Below are 15,453 nucleotides of genomic sequence, written 5' to 3'. Positions count from 1 at the left end.
TAGCTTTATCGGGAAGATAAATTGACTGTGAAAATCAGTTTACTGATTTCACATTGAAGACCATAAGATGCCCGTGACACTAAATATGAGTTCAGGGAAAGGATGAAGGATTTCTATTATTTTCACAGGCACAACCACTCTAGGTTGAGGTTATACCCTGCGTCATCACACGGCGCCCATGCGAATCATACTTGGCGCCAAAGAAGCCATAACGAAATTGTTGTTTAGTTGTCAGTCCATAATAAACTAGAAACCTATGTTATTTCTTTGATCATGGTGAGTGCTTTCTTTAATGCATGCTACATTAAAGTAGGGTTCTTATAATAATTTAACTAAAAACGTCACGCTGTAATCGGATTCCTGTGGCATGCTCTCATAGTTCTTAGCTAGCGCACTCGAAAGTTAAGGCTGTTAATATACCTCTGCATTAAATTGCAAAAAGGCGGCTATATCAAACAACAACTCAGATAGTCGTATATTTAAATTGTGCTTTATATGAACTGTGTCAGGTTAAACTCACTCGCCGTGCTTTACTCCACCGTTTGCAGGTTTTTCGCTTGTTCGCTAGCAGAGAAACAAATGCTCAATTGGCAGTTTGATTATGACAGTTGTCGTATAACTAGTATTGTAATGCATGCTAGGAGCTCAGTGTAAGTCTAAATCGGTGACCAGTTGCATCAGGTCAAGTTATCGCAGAAAAGCGTTGAATAACTTTTATAACCAAAAATGACACTGGCACGATGTAATCCGATTAATTGTGTTAACTAATCGTGTGTGTTAATCATGATATCACAGTATCTGTCTTTCCACTGTCTTTCTGTGACCCTGACCTGCAGGACATTCGCAGATTTTTTGCCCCCTCAAAACCAGCTCCTCCTAAAGCCCCCTCGGACAGCGGTATCAGGACAGATGAAGAACAGAAGCTCATCAAAAAGAAATCAGTGTCCAAGGTATTTTTTGCGTCTTGCATTAAGCTAGAGCTTAAGAGTACATCGAGTATTAATGTGAAAGTTACATTCGTGTGTGTTTTTGTATGTTTTGTATTTTAGAGCTCAGAGGAGAAGCTGTCTGGAAAGAGGAAGAAGAGAGCAGTCATAGACTCTGGTACAGATTCTTCCAATTCAAACATAAGATGTCTGTGTAGTATGTGCTTCACTTTCTCCTGACACAACAGCAGTGCTTATCATAAGTTATTTAGTGCTTCACTGTATTGCCTCAGCTAGCTAAAAGGAAGTCCAGTGGGAAAACATTATCAACTGGTATATTTGGTCTGCGCTGCACAGGAGGACATCTTTGTCAGCTGCAATGTAGAGTGAACTTGCTTTCTATCTCAGACTCTGAGGAAGAGGAGAAGAAACAGAGGAAGCCAAAAAAAGAACGGCAGAAAGAGAAAGCAGACCCCCCAGTAAAGACAGAAAAAGAGAAGAAAGGACCAATCCAGTATGTGTCTGATTCAGGTGAGAGAAACTGCTCAATGTCAAAAAGCTTTGTACTGAACATGTGTGTGAGCGCCGAAGATGGAGGGAAGATATTTCCTCTAATGTGGAATGCTGTTTCTCTCTTCAGATTCAGATGATGCATTTCTCTCCTTGAAGAAGCCAGTGGAGAATGGCCTTAAGAAGGCTGGGAAAGGTGCCGAGAAGAAAACGCAAAAGGGTCTCACTAAAGATTCAGTCAAATCACCCCCCAAATCACTTGTCAAGTCCCCTACTATACCCAAGCCAAAACTCACATCTCCAGTCAGGCCCAAATTATTATCCCCACCTAAACAAACTCACACCTCAGTACTGGACTACTTTGGCTCCTGTAGTGTCCAGCGCTCGGATAAGAAGCTTGTGGCCAGTGTCAAAAGGAAAGCAGTGAGTGCTTTATGTTTCTTTTCCTCTGAGCTAGGCTGGCAGAAGTGTGGGGAGAACTGTAGACAATATGTGTTACCACAGGGCATAATTCCTTGAAAGAATCTTAATGTAGGTATGATGCGACATTTAAAATATACTGCACTGGATAGAACCTCCACTGATCATTCCAAGGCTTGTCAGTCTGTCAGTGTTATACTTAAAATGTGCCACTCTGCATTCTTTGTTATCTTTTAGCAAACTCAGGACCTAGATGAGTCTCAGAATGATGAGGTCATTGCAACGCAGCTGCAGATGGACGAGGATATGGAGGTGATAACACAATGTCACACCAACGCAATCACAAATGACACACACCCACACAAACGCACCTTCATTCTCTTTTCTCTGAATGAAGGGTACTAATAGGCATTTTGCAGTTCTTTGACAGTCCCTTTTTGTGTGTTTTATTTTTACAGTTGGAAAAACAGATTCATGAGGACGAAGAGTTTGCCCGAACTCTAGCTATGCTAGATGAGGCTCCACTTGCTAAAAAGGTCTGCACCTCTCTGTCATTGTCTGTGTATGCACATAAGTGTCTGTCAGTTTACTTGTATGTGTGTGTGTGTGTGTGTCTGTGTGACTCAGCATCTAATGTCCTTACTTTAGGCTCGTAAGGATTCTGGTGAGGGGCCCAGCTCCAGCTCCTCCATCAGTAAACTGGCGAATAGGACAGACCATGTAAGCCACAACCAGAAGCTGCCATCACCCACAAAGGCATGGAGTTTTTTTTTTGCCATATTCTGCTTCCGTAGATTCAGATATCAAATAAGAATTGACAGAATTGAAAAGCAGTGTAATGTTTCTTCTCTGCTGTTTCTGTGTGTCTGTCTGCATGTCTCATGTGTTGTGGCCCTCCTGCAGGCTCCTAAGGACTCTGGGGACAGACCCGGTCCCATCCCCTCTCCCACCAAACAGACCATCAAGATGGAAAGCCAGAACCAGAGGCAGCCCACACCCAAGACCACACCCAAGAAGGCCAGCTCCAAATTGGCCTCCTTGAAACGCAGGGATGAGGAGCAGGAGTGCATAAAAAAGGAGGAGAAGGAGGAGAAGGAGGAGAAGAAGGTTTTCTCACCCAAAAAAGAGCCCACTCACTCCGAGAGAGCATTCACGCCCAAAACAGGAGGTGCAAGTACTAGAACAGGAAGTGCTATTACACCGAAAACAGGAAGTGCTGGTACACCTGGTTCAAGCAAAGTCTCTCCTAAAAAGCCAGATGTGAGTACATAAATATGCCTAGAATTTTTATACTGTTTAGCGATAAGCTCTGTGTCATTTTCTTAACCTCCATTTTTGGTATGTCTTGTCTTCTCTGTGTGGGTGTCTTATGCCCTCTCATTCAGACCAGTCCAGAGGATTCTGAGAAACGCCGGGGAAATTCTGCTGCCTTCCGGAACTTCCTGAATAGAGACGGTCCACGTGCGCTTGGCTCCAAAGAGATCCCTGTGGTAATGCTCACTCTGTCCCAACCCACAGCTGTCACTCAAAATAAGTCATGTCCAGAGCGTGGACAGCTTGTTTTTGCTATTACGTGTCCAGCACTGTCAGCTCAGATTCATTGTGTTTGTGGCTTTAACAGGGTGCTGAGAACTGTCTGGAGGGCCTGACATTTGTGGTCACTGGTGTGCTGGAGTCCATTGAACGTGATGAGGCGAAGACTCTTATAGAACGCTATGGAGGGAAAGTGACTGGAAATATCAGCAGAAAGACCAGTTATCTAGTGTTGGGGCGGGATGGCGGAGTTTCCAAGACTGAGAAAGTATGGGCCCATTTCTCTGTTTATTTGTACTAATGTATAACCACAAGGCTCTGTTTGTATGCACCACACACTCAAGTATTCTTCTCTCTCTCTCTCTCTGTGTGTGTGTAGGCAGAAAGTCTTGGCACTCAGATCCTTGATGAAGATGGTCTACTGGAGCTAATTCGGAACAAACCTGGAAAAAAATCCAAATATGAGATTGCTGCTGAAACAGAGGTAAACACAGATGGGAATTTTTTGCAAATATACTATTCGATTCGTTCGGGAACTATTCAGCTACTATTTGACAATTTTTCGACATTTCTCATGCCCCCTCCCCCCGTTCGCACACACCATACCTGTCGAGTGTTATGTTTATCTGTAAGACTCACAGATTTCCATGGTCCTCATTGAATCAAACGGATGCCATGGATTTTTACACTCAATAGCATAGCATAATAATTACAAGTCCAATAGGCCGCTGCGCAGAAGGGACTGCACTGTGCAGCTCAATATGTCTGCGTAGCAGTTATAGCCTACTAGACAATGATGCTTCAATATTCAGCGGATCGTAGTACAGTAAAGGATTTAAAGATGAAAGTGTTTGTGGGTTAGAGTTGGATGGTACTGATTTGTCTGTGTTTTGTTTTTAGAATAAAAGCGTGAAGAGTAAGACCAAGGCCTCCCCTCGTACCCAGACCCCTAGGGCCTCTCCTCGTACCCAGACCCCGAGGACCTCTCCTCGTACCAAGACCCCTAGGACCCCACAGCACACACCCAGTCCTCGGAAGGCCCGCCAGCTAGGGGCCAAAGGTCAAAAAACGCCGGAAAAGTCAGTGGTGAAGAAGGTGCTGACCTTTGGGCAGTCGTCTGCCACAGAGGATTCTGGGAGCAGTCTGATGTGGGTGGATAAGTACCGCCCTCAAAGCCTGAAGGCTGTGATTGGTCAGCAGGGTGAGCAGAGTTGTGCATCTAAACTGCGGCGCTGGCTCCAGAGCTGGTACAGTAACCACAGTGGAGACAAACCTGCAGGTAAACACACACACACACACACACACACACACACACACACACACACACACACACACACACACACACACACACACACTTTTCATAGTCCATGCTTTCCATCTGGTATGGGGCGACAGTGGTACAGTAGGTAGAGAAGTCGTTTAGTAATCAGAAGGTTGCTAGTTCGATTCCCTGTCGAAGTGTCCTTGAGGAAGACACTGAACCCCTAATTGCTCCTGATGTGCAGTGTGCCATCAGTGTAAATGTAAAATGTGTATACATTGTAAGTCGCACATATGTAAGTCGCTTTGGATAAAAGCGTCTGCTAAATGACTAAATGAATGAATAAATTAAATGAAATGAATGGTTCTGAAGTTAGTGCGTGTGAGTTCCTGGAGGAGTGTTTTAGGATGAGTAGGTGAATGATGTTCTCTGTCTCACCCGTCTCCGCAGCGGCGCGTTTTGGTCGTTTCGGAGGTAAAGACGATGGGGCGACTCTCAAAGCAGCGTTGCTGTCAGGACCTCCTGGTGTTGGAAAAACGACCACAGCCGCTCTCGTGTGTCAGGTAAGTCCACACGCACCCACACAAATGCAGTATGTCAGAGGCACTTGTGTTTTTTTTATTCTCATTCTTGTGTTAATATTCTTATTCTTGTGTTAATATTCTGAATCATTTCACACCCGCCCATGTTTGCAGGAGTTGGGTTACAGTTATGTGGAGATGAACGCCAGCTGTGCGCGCAGTAAGAACACTCTGAAGGAGGTGATCGCCGAGTCTCTGAACAACACCAGCATCAAGAACTTCTACTCAGGTACATTTGTTTAATCGGAAGTGCGATGTGTTCATCGAGTAGACACCCAGGAGTGGAGACTTAGTAGTGAGAGAGGAGAGGAGAGGAGAGGATCATCTTTGTGTGGCACTGCAGTGCTGTAAGGCCATGTGTGATCCTGTGCTCCTGTGTTGTAGGTACATCTCAAACGGTCAGCAGGAAACATGTGCTGATCATGGATGAGGTGGATGGCATGGCGGGAAATGAAGACCGAGGGGGCATTCAGGTACTTGTCCATCTGCCCCTTTTTGACTTTTCTGTTGAAGTAGGAATTTCCATCTGGGCATTACCTAGAAGATTGCCGTCTTTGGCGTTGCGCTGCCTGATCTCACTGTTGGTCTTGTGTTTCCATCTGCAGGAGATGATTTCTTTAATAAAGACCTCCAAGATCCCCATCATCTGCATGTGTAACGACCGCAACCACCAAAAAATCCGCTCACTTGCCAACTATTGCTTTGACCTGCGTTTCCAGCGGCCACGCTTGGAGCAGATTAAGGTAATTTTACAAACACACACACACACACACGCATGCACTCACTCACTCCACAGATAACTGCATATACTCAGTACATACACACCGACCTCCTCTCCTTGTCATAAACAAACACCCGTGTGTGTACACAAACACAAACACACACACACACACACACACAGTCAGTAGTGCTGTATGTAATCTGCGGGTCAACATCAACCTAGTGATTTCTTCCCTCTGCTCAGGGTGCGATGATGTCCATTTGTTTCAAAGAAGGCGTGAAGATCCCCCCTCCAGCTCTCAATGAGATTATTTTAGCATCCAATCAGGATGTCCGACAGGTATGACTGACATGCCTCATAGTTCCATAGATGTACTTTATGGCCGTTATTCACAATGACTTAAACACGCTCGTGTATACTTGTCATTCAGAGTTGGATTCAGGCTGCACAGTGTTATTCTCTCAGTACTATTTAGTGTGTGTGGATGTCTGATATGATAATCATGGTACTTTATGGTTAAGAAATAATACTATTTTGGTAATAGTGATACAGATTGTTCATGGCAACACTCTCTTCACACGCTCATTAGGTGCTGCATAATCTCAGTATGTGGTCAGCCAAAGACAAAGTCATGACCTATGACCAGGTTAAAGCAGACGCCAACAACGCCAGGAAAGACATGAAAATGGTAAACTCATGTTTGCATTCTCTCTGTTTTCCCATACTCATACCCATTCAATATGTGTGCTTTTATGTTCTTCTAATGAATAATTATTACACAACTGATAACTGACGTTATGTACTTCCGTGTGTGCTTAAGGGGCCCTTTGATGTGTGCCGAAAAGTGTTTGCATCGGGAGACGAGGCCAAACAGATGAGTTTGATGGATAAGTCAGACCTGTTCTTCCATGACTATTCTCTGGCACCACTTTTCGTCCAGGAGAATTATGTACACGTCAGACCTGCAGCTGCAGGGTAACTTGCGCCCGCACGCACGCATCTACACACACACACACACACACATATATACACACACACATACACACACACACACACACCCTCTTTACTCAGCCATGCAGAGGTGAAGGGGTGTCCGTAACCATGACTGGTAACTGAGGAGATGATGTGTCTATTGACAGCGGTAACCTGAAGAGCCACATGGTGCTGCTGAGCAAAACTGCAGACAGCATCTGTGATGGAGACCTGGTGGACCGGCAGATCCGTTCCAAACAGACCTGGTCTCTGCTGCCCACACAGGTAACACACACACACACACACACACACACACACACACACACACACACACACACACACACACGAGTAGAGGGTCCTGCAGGGAAAGACACTCATTCATAGTATGTGTTGAGAGGTGAATTTTTGGGTTGAAAAAGCATTCTGTTCCTCCAGTTCCTCAGTGGCAAAGCTGCATCAGGTCACTGCTGTTGGGAAAGGCAGTAGGATCTGTGGTCATGTGTCCTCCTGGCTGTGTGTGTGTTTCAGGCCGTCTACGCCAGCGTGCTGCCCGGCGCGTTAATGAGCGGCTACATGAGCCAGTTCCCCACGTTCCCCAGCTGGCTGGGCAAGTTCTCCTCCACGGGGAAACACAGCCGCATCATCCAGGAGCTGGCGTCCCACATGTGCCTGAGGTCAGCATCAGTGTGCTCAGTAGCTCTACTCACTCCAGCAGTACTGGGGGGGGATTCAAGTATGTGCTTTAGTGACACACCTGGGGAAGTGAACCTCCTAAAAGAAGAGCCCTGTGGCTTTGTTTTTACAGGAGAGTGAAGCCGTAGGGCTCCTATATTAGGAGGTTTACCTTTTTAATCAGAGTTCCTTTACCCAGGTTTGTCACTAAAGCACAGACTTGAACCGCCCCCCCTGGAGAATAGTCAGTTTAGCGTCATCAACCTCAGTATGAAAATGCAGCTGTTTTTGCTGGCTCTTTTACCATTTCTGGATTCTATAATACAGTATTCTATAATAGAATGTTTATTGTCATGCTTTACTTCTACGCATTTATATGAACTCAAGCAATGCAGTAATTGAACTTCTTTGAAATGTTCTGAATGTGTGTGTGTGTGTGTGTGTGTGTGTGTGTGTGTGTGTGTGTGTGTGTGTGTGTGTGTGTGTGTGTGTGTGTGTGTGTGTGTGTGTGTGTGTGTGTGTGTGTGTGTGTGTGTGTGTGCAGGACCCTGAGCAGTAAGCAGGCGGTGAATCTGGACTACCTGCCCTACATGCGCTCGGCCCTGCTGGAGCCTCTGCAGAGGGCCGGAGCCGAGGGGGCCAGCCAATCAGTGCAGCTCATGGACGACTACAACCTCATCAAAGAGGATGTGGACTGCATTATGGAGATAAGCACATGGGGAGGCAGACCTGACCCCTACTCCAAACTCGACCCCAAGGTGAGGAGCGCGTGGTGGACTGGCTCTGTGCCGTGTGTTCTGGCATTGTGCTCGTGACGTTTTTAAGGGTTGGGCTTAACTCTCACTCTCACCAGCTCCAGCGGAATAAAACCAGCCATCATTCCTCACCATTAGTCTCTTTCCTGTAGTTTATCCTCAGTAATATTCCAGATTAAGACTGTGTGTGTGTGTGTGTGTGTGTGTGTGTGTCTGTCTCAGGTGAAAGCGGCCTTCACGCGGGCCTATAACAAGGAGAGCCACTTGACCCCGTACTCGCTGCAGGCTGTGAAGAAGGGCAGGCGAGGAGGACCTGAGGCGGACCTAGCGACGCAGGATGGCGACAACGACAACGACTCACAGCAACAGGAGGAAGAGGAGGAAGAACAGGGGGTTGATGCCATGATCAAGGTACATGGCTGTGTGTGTGTGTGTGTGTTACTGTGTGTTTGTGCTCTCTTGTCCCTTTTACAGTCTTTTTGGTTGTGACGTTCTCTCATGCGTGCCTTTTCTGTGTTCTCCTGTAGCAGAAGAAGGCTAAGCCCGTGAAAGTGAAAGCAGAGGATTCTGGGAAAGGCAAAGGCAAGGGCAAAGGGAGAGGAAAAGGCAAGAAGTGACCCCTGGCTACACACCACACCTCACCTCACCTCAGCGCCACACAAAGGACCACCCCACCTAAACTCTCCCGCCACGTCTGCCTGTGAACGGGCCCGCTGTACAGACTCCTTCAAAAGGCTTTTGTAGTCTCCTGCCATCCTCCCCTCTCACCTTCCTTCTCTTGTTAACCACACTATTGTGTGTTGTATGATAACCTTTCTCTGCCTTGGGCTGTGCTGTCATAGTAACAGAGTGACCTGTGATGTAAATATAACCTTGCATTGCTAACTGAACAGTTTCCATAGCTCCATATGGGAAGCACTTTAGACAGCAGACTTGTCTTTTTGATAGACCCACATTTTGCTGAACATTTCTGTGATCTAAACCACTTTAGACAGCAGACTTGTCTTTTTGATAGACCCACAATTCGCTGTACATTTCTGTGATCTAAACCAATTTGCAAGGGTAAGTAATAAACTGTTACATACCATGAGGGATATTTCGATTGGGGTTTGTCTTTCTGAATCTGAGTTTATTTGGATGGGGTGACGCAGTATGCCATTATAAGCCGTTAGATGGACATGGTAACCATGTGATGACCTGAAACGCTCAGGAGAGATGTCAGATGGTAGAGCAGTCCTCATCAGAGCACAATCATTCCTGTCAACTGAGATCAATAATTCAGTAGTAGAGCAGAAGCGTTTCACCCTGCCTGCCACCAGGTGGAGCGAGTTTTACTATCAGAAAGAGGAACTCCCTTTAACCAGCTGCAGTGTTCTTTTTGGATGAAAAACCCTCAGTATCCATCATTATGTGTCTTTAAATCTAACGAGGGATTTTGGAAACTGCGCTGAGGTTGGCTGCTTGTGGCACAGCTTCATGCTGACCAAGAATGTCTACTGTATGAAAATACATTTACCTTGGCATGACATTGATTTTCTTTTTCCTTTTGTTTAGATAACACAAATATTGTTCAGTGACCTGTGCAAAGTACGTGGATACGTAACCTAAACATAATTTTAAAAATATAAAAATAAATAAAAAATAGTAAGACACGCAGTGAGATGTGAATTTTGCAACAAATTCCTACAGACAGACAAATGTCATTTGCCTCTAAAGTAAAATACAAGTTAAATAAAATGGCATGATGACCTTCCTCGAGTACTAGATAGATTGTTATAAGGGGAAATGTGAGTGGCAATGCAGCTCTAGGCTACTTTACAAATTGGTATGATAGTAGGCCTACTTACATTCCTCTTTTGAGGAATATTTTCCTCAGTATATTATTTTTTTTACTCGTAACTTATCAGATGTATCAGGCCTAGAAGAGACCTGTTATCTGAGGTGGAGACTTGTCTCTAGATTACCATATTGTTACCACGGTGTTGGAAACTTCAGGTGACAAGAGCACATGATCCCCTCCCTCATCAAGCACTTCATCAGGTACAGTTCGCCTCAAGCGGATTACACTCTGAATGACCTGTGAGTATCGTGCTGGAGATACGATGCAAAAGGTAATTGGTTATTTTACCTAAATTGCCTGTAGCCTAATTGTTATGTTTCGTGTGTTTGTTATATTACACAATGTGGTTGTCAAAGTCCTTTCGACGTCAACATTGTGCGTACTTATATCTTGTTGGGCCCGTGACAATCTGTCTGGTATCAATTCTTCACGCTATTTACATAATGCTACACTATTAGCTTGGCACTATACCTACTAGGCTGACTTCTACAGAGTGTGACTACTCGTGTAAAAGAATTACAGATATAATGCATCAAAAGGTGGCTGTATTATGTTCATGTTTTCGTTGGGCTCACGTTAGTTCTCTAGATCCACCTGGTGCCAAAAAGTGGTTTATAAACCTTACGTGCTTTTCCAGCTTTAATTTAAAAAAAAATATGGGTCAATGATAAAAAGCTCGCCTGCGGAATACAGAGTATTATTTATTTAAAATAACGGAACTGGTCAGCGAAATATGGTGTGTGCGTGTGTGTGTGTGTTTGCGCGCGCCTACCCAATTACCACGCCTGGAGAAGCACGAGCCAGGGTACAGGTGTGTCTCAGATGAATGATCTTCGGGTGTCACTACAGGGTTCGGTTTCACCTACGCGCTTTACTTAAAGGAGAGCCAGCTCTTGTATCCAGTTCTTGTCAACTAACCTCTTTATCTGAAGGCTTATCTCTGAAAATCTGAGCCAAAGACTTCTTGCGCGCAGATTACTTTCGCATTTAGATGTACTCCTGGTAGTTCATATTGCAACTGAAACTGTAGATACCCTGCCAGTCCGATAGTGTGACATTTTTGCATGACTGAATAATGAGAAGAGTGGTAGTTCCATGTAATCTTAGTTCTGTTGTCTACTTTACATGCCTGTGTCATTCAGTCCCAGCAGCGTCGGAAAGTCTTACCTGTAGGCCTGTGTTACCTGAGAGGCTGTATGTGTGCAGCGCCTGTAAAACGCTGGTATACAGTGTATATTTCTTTCTCCAATGGCTCTGTCTATTGCAGGTTTTTGTGAAATGATGGTGAAGAACAAAGTCAGTACACCTGGCCAAGCAAAGGGCAAGAGACTTCCAGGGCCTGTACGGAGCAGGTCAAAGTTCAGCCCACAAGCTACAGACCCCACCCATGCTACACCCTCACATGCAAAAAAGTCACCCCCGTCAGCACACTCAGCGGAGACTCATGTTGTAGTTGCACTTTCAAACTCCACAGCATTTACCTCCCACACCACCTCCTCTCTCACACCCTCACAAACAGCATCCTCTCTCACACCGTCACAAACAGCATCCTCTCTCACACCCTCACAAACAGCATCCTCTCTCACACCGTCACAAACAGCATCCTCTCTCACACCGTCACAAACAGCATCCTCTCTCACACCCTCACAAACAGCATCCTCTCTCACACCGTCACAAACAGCATCCTCTCTCACACCCTCACAAACAGCATCCTCTCTTACTGAGGCCTCAGGTGTCACACAGGAGGCACTTTTAACTGTGTCAAGCCAACGAGCCACAGACTCCGGCTCTACAACCCCCTCGAGCACCACCAACTCCACCATACCTGCTGCAGAGGCACAGTCAACTCCTGACCCTGAACAGCGGTCTCCTCGTTCAGTATGGGAGAAGTGCAGCACAGATACTCTCAATCTGTGGGTAGCCGTCGCTGATCGTGTTTATGCCCACGCGGCGGCCATATTTGACCACGCACGTGAGGAGAAACCAGCTGGTTTAGGACTCATAAGGTATGGACAGAAGAGTGAGACTCCACCCTGCACGCCTCCAGACAGCTCTGCGCAGGAGCAACACCAGGCTTACCTGCTGGCATTTAACAGTCTCAAGTGTGAGTGTGAGCTCCGAACTCAAACCCTTCACTTTGCATTGTTAGCACTTCCTGAGCTACACGGGGATAAACACAGTTCTGGGCTGGTCGAGGATTTTTTTCCCCATGAAAAATGCATGACTGAATTCCCACTAGGGAAACTGCCTCAGAAGCTTTTACAGAGGCATCAACCAATTAGAATTCTATAAAGGTATCTGGCAGAAGCGGGGGGATAATGTGAGTTATGCTCACCGTCTGGCTGAACACATAATCATTCGGTCTCCGTCTGTCAATCAACGAGAAAGCGAGGGGGCAAAGAGAGGAGGACAGAGAAGAAAGATGTAGGAGATAAATATGGGGAGGAAATGAAATGGAAGGATGGAAAGCTAACCTAGCTCCCATGTTATATTTGTGACTGATTTACACATTGATTTACACACTTCTTGCACACAGGTCGCTCAACAGGCATTGGTGCAATCACTGATTGACCTCAGGGGTCACTGAACTCCTCTTAGCGGTTAGGAGACATGACTGAAGTAGAATTCAGATTCAGAGGGATATATTCTGTAAAACTGTTGGCATATGATGTCATTTAGGTGAAAGGAAGACCTCTTTTCACTATATGCGTTGCGAGTAGCAAAGCTCAAGCCAATCGGGTGTGCAGCAGTTAATCATGTGTAGTCTGTGCACCTGTTCATCCCCCACAGACCAAGAGCTTCTGGAGAACGTCATCCTTGACAGCTGCTTGTGCCGCACTCAGACCCTGGTGAGACTCATACACACATACTGAAACATTCACCTGGAAACACCCTGTCCTACACACACACACACAGGTGTTCTTAAGGTTAAATCATGCATAAATACAAACAATTGTGATGATGTGTTGATGTGTTATCTGTAAGGCTGAAACCATGAAAGGAGGCAAGGCTATGAGGTACGAGTGTGGTGATCATACTATACCTGTAACGGAAGGTTTTTAGAAGTTTTCCACATCTTGTTGTTTCAGATTGATCTTAAAATGGATTAAATAAAATCATTTTCTCATCAATCTACACACAATACCCTTTTGGAGTGTTATGTTCATTTATTAATTATAAAAATCCCATTTACATGAGTAATTAGACCCTTTGTTATGACACTTGCGATTGAGGACTGGTGTATCCTACTTCTATCAGTGGTCCTCAAGATGATTCTTCAACTTGATTGGTGCCCACCTGTGCCTAACTGAATCATTGAACATAAGAAGGAAAGACGCACACCTTTCTATATAAGGTCTCACAGTCGATGGTGTATGTCAGAGTGACGAGACACAGATCTGGGAAAGGATACATGAATAATATTGCAGCATAGAATGTGCCCAAGAGCACGGTAGCCTCCATCATTCTCAAATGGAAGAGATTAGGAACCACCAACAGTCTTCCTAGATTGGGCTGCCCAGCCAAACTGAGATATTGTAGACAGGTAATCAAGAACCCACGTCACTATGAATGAGATCCAGAGTTCCTGTGTGGAGATGGGAGAACCATCAGTGCAGCACTCCACCAATCAGGCCTTTATGGCAGAGTGGCCAGACGGACGCCAGACGGAAGCCATCCGTCACTAAACGGCACATGACAGCCCGCTGGGAGTTTGCCAGGAAGCACAATCCTCTGGTCGGATGAAATGAAGATAAAACCATTTCGCCACAATTACCAACAGTGTGTGTGGAGGAGACCAGGCGCTGAGCATCACCTCATTAGTACCATCCCTACAGTCAAACACGGCGGTGGTGGCAGCATCATGCTGTGGGGATGGCTTTCTGTGACAGGGCCTGGGAGACTAGTCAGGATAGAGACAAAGATGGATGCAGAAATTTTGTGCAATCCTGAGTGAAAGACTTTTTCAGATACCAGCAAAAACCACAGGAGTAGCTCCAGGAAGACTCTCTGAAAGTCCTGCAGTGTCCGAGCAAGAGTCCGGACCGTAACTAAGTACTAATTGAAGGGTCTGAATACTTATGTAAACGGGATATTTTTCTTAATTTTTAATACATTTTTTAATAAATAAAAGAAAACTTTAATTTGCTTTGTCATTGAGGAGTATTGTGTGTAGACTGATGAGGAAAAAAATGAATTTAATCAATTTTACGATGAGTCTGAATCATAACAAAATGTGGAAAACTTTAAGGGCCTTAAAATGTTCATTATGCACTATACATAATGTGTGTGTGTGTGTGTGTGTGTGTGTGTTTACATGCAGCCAGAGGATGTCATGGCTTTGGTCATGGTCATGCTGTTTGACCTTATGGACAGAAAGTTCCTGCCCAGAGAGCCAATCAGAGGAGATTATGGGGGACCGGTGGAGGACGTCAGGCTGGTAGAAGCTTGTCTTCTCAGGTGGGTGAGATTTTATAAACTACTGTTTAATTTACTGTCATTAAAAATAGTTGTGCGGAAAGTTCGGATGATCAGCAGTTATTTCTTCAAATCTGCTGTGGCCTGCTTATTTAATGCCACTTTCAACAGAAAGTTCTTCCTGTTCGTGTGTGGGTATGGTATATGTAAACGGATTGCAAAACGTTGCATAAATAAGTTGCATAACACTGCACACATCTATAAATCTCTCCCTCTCTCTCTCTCTCTCTGTGTGTGCGTGTGTGTGTGTGTGCGTGCGTTTGGCCTAAGATTTAAGACAAAGCTGGCAGCCTCCCTCGCCCGTCTCAGGATTAAACAAAACCTGCGGACCATTGCTGATACCCTGCCTGAGAGTGTGAAAATGAAAGAGGAGCAATCACGAACCCTTCCAGTCCACGCATGGCTTAATACACTCAAGAGCAGGTGCTGTCTGACTCAACACCAGCACTCCACCACACTTAGATCATTAGCACATTTCTTAAAGGTGGCATTTAGTATCTATATTTAAAAAAATAAACATGTTTTTTGGAATTATATCAAATGTAACTATATCATGTGATTGTGTAGGTGCAACAAATACAGATAGCATGTTGACATTCCGGTGCATTCTTCATTCTTGGCGTTTTTGTCACATAGCATTTACATTTCGAACACAAAAAGGTTAATGAATGCAAATGGAATTAGCTGAAAACAAGCTAAAAATTCATCTATAGGAATAAATAATAAATAAATAATTATCGTAGCTCTAAGATGAATGCATATTTGTCATTTAATGAAATGCCCAAA

General features: G+C 44.9%; 2 protein-coding genes across 3 annotated transcripts in view; both read left to right on the top strand.

The window, feature by feature from the left end:
- Positions 1 to 158: 158 nt before the first annotated feature.
- On the top strand, positions 159 to 9,441 carry rfc1 (replication factor C (activator 1) 1). 2 transcript variants are annotated; one of them, XM_031560201.2, is made up of 25 exons: positions 159 to 276; positions 837 to 950; positions 1,050 to 1,104; positions 1,335 to 1,457; positions 1,567 to 1,859; positions 2,094 to 2,168; positions 2,315 to 2,392; positions 2,505 to 2,612; positions 2,760 to 3,116; positions 3,242 to 3,346; positions 3,478 to 3,657; positions 3,769 to 3,873; positions 4,290 to 4,668; positions 5,101 to 5,213; positions 5,346 to 5,460; positions 5,616 to 5,704; positions 5,837 to 5,974; positions 6,196 to 6,291; positions 6,542 to 6,640; positions 6,773 to 6,927; positions 7,092 to 7,209; positions 7,453 to 7,598; positions 8,141 to 8,354; positions 8,574 to 8,762; positions 8,882 to 9,441. In XM_031560201.2, exons 1-25 carry the CDS (start codon positions 274 to 276, stop codon positions 8,966 to 8,968), a joined length of 3,534 nt encoding a protein of 1,177 aa, XP_031416061.1. In that variant the 5' UTR covers positions 159 to 273; the 3' UTR covers positions 8,969 to 9,441. The 2 variants fall into 2 exon arrangements, with proteins under 2 accessions (XP_031416061.1, XP_031416059.1); XM_031560199.2 differs by having other exon boundaries at positions 160 to 276; positions 8,879 to 9,441.
- A 5,476-nt stretch (positions 9,442 to 14,917) lies between these two features.
- The window catches only part of LOC122128660 (putative methyltransferase NSUN7), a 2,376-nt gene continuing 1,840 nt past the window's right edge, over positions 14,918 to 15,453 (top strand). Inside the window, exon 1 of the mRNA XM_042703087.1 lies at positions 14,918 to 15,090. Within this exon, the coding sequence (XP_042559021.1) occupies positions 15,029 to 15,090 (62 nt within the window). The 5' untranslated portion in view covers positions 14,918 to 15,028. The remainder of the gene's footprint in view (positions 15,091 to 15,453) is intronic.

The sequence above is a fragment of the Clupea harengus genome, chromosome 22, assembly GCF_900700415.2.
Source record: "Clupea harengus chromosome 22, Ch_v2.0.2, whole genome shotgun sequence".
NCBI classification, from domain to species: Eukaryota; Metazoa; Chordata; class Actinopteri; order Clupeiformes; family Clupeidae; genus Clupea; species Clupea harengus.
Note: the sequence above shows the minus strand (reverse complement) of the source record. Positions and strands in the feature narration are given on the sequence as shown.

Bases quoted from the DNA above. Each gene is read 5' to 3' on its own strand.
- rfc1 (XM_031560199.2), top strand. The intron at 6,641-6,772 runs GTAAACTCATGT...TGTGTGCTTAAG, and splicing joins CCAGGAAAGACATGAAAATG to GGGCCCTTTGATGTGTGCCG. The intron at 8,763-8,878 runs GTACATGGCTGT...GTTCTCCTGTAG, and splicing joins GGGTTGATGCCATGATCAAG to CAGAAGAAGGCTAAGCCCGT.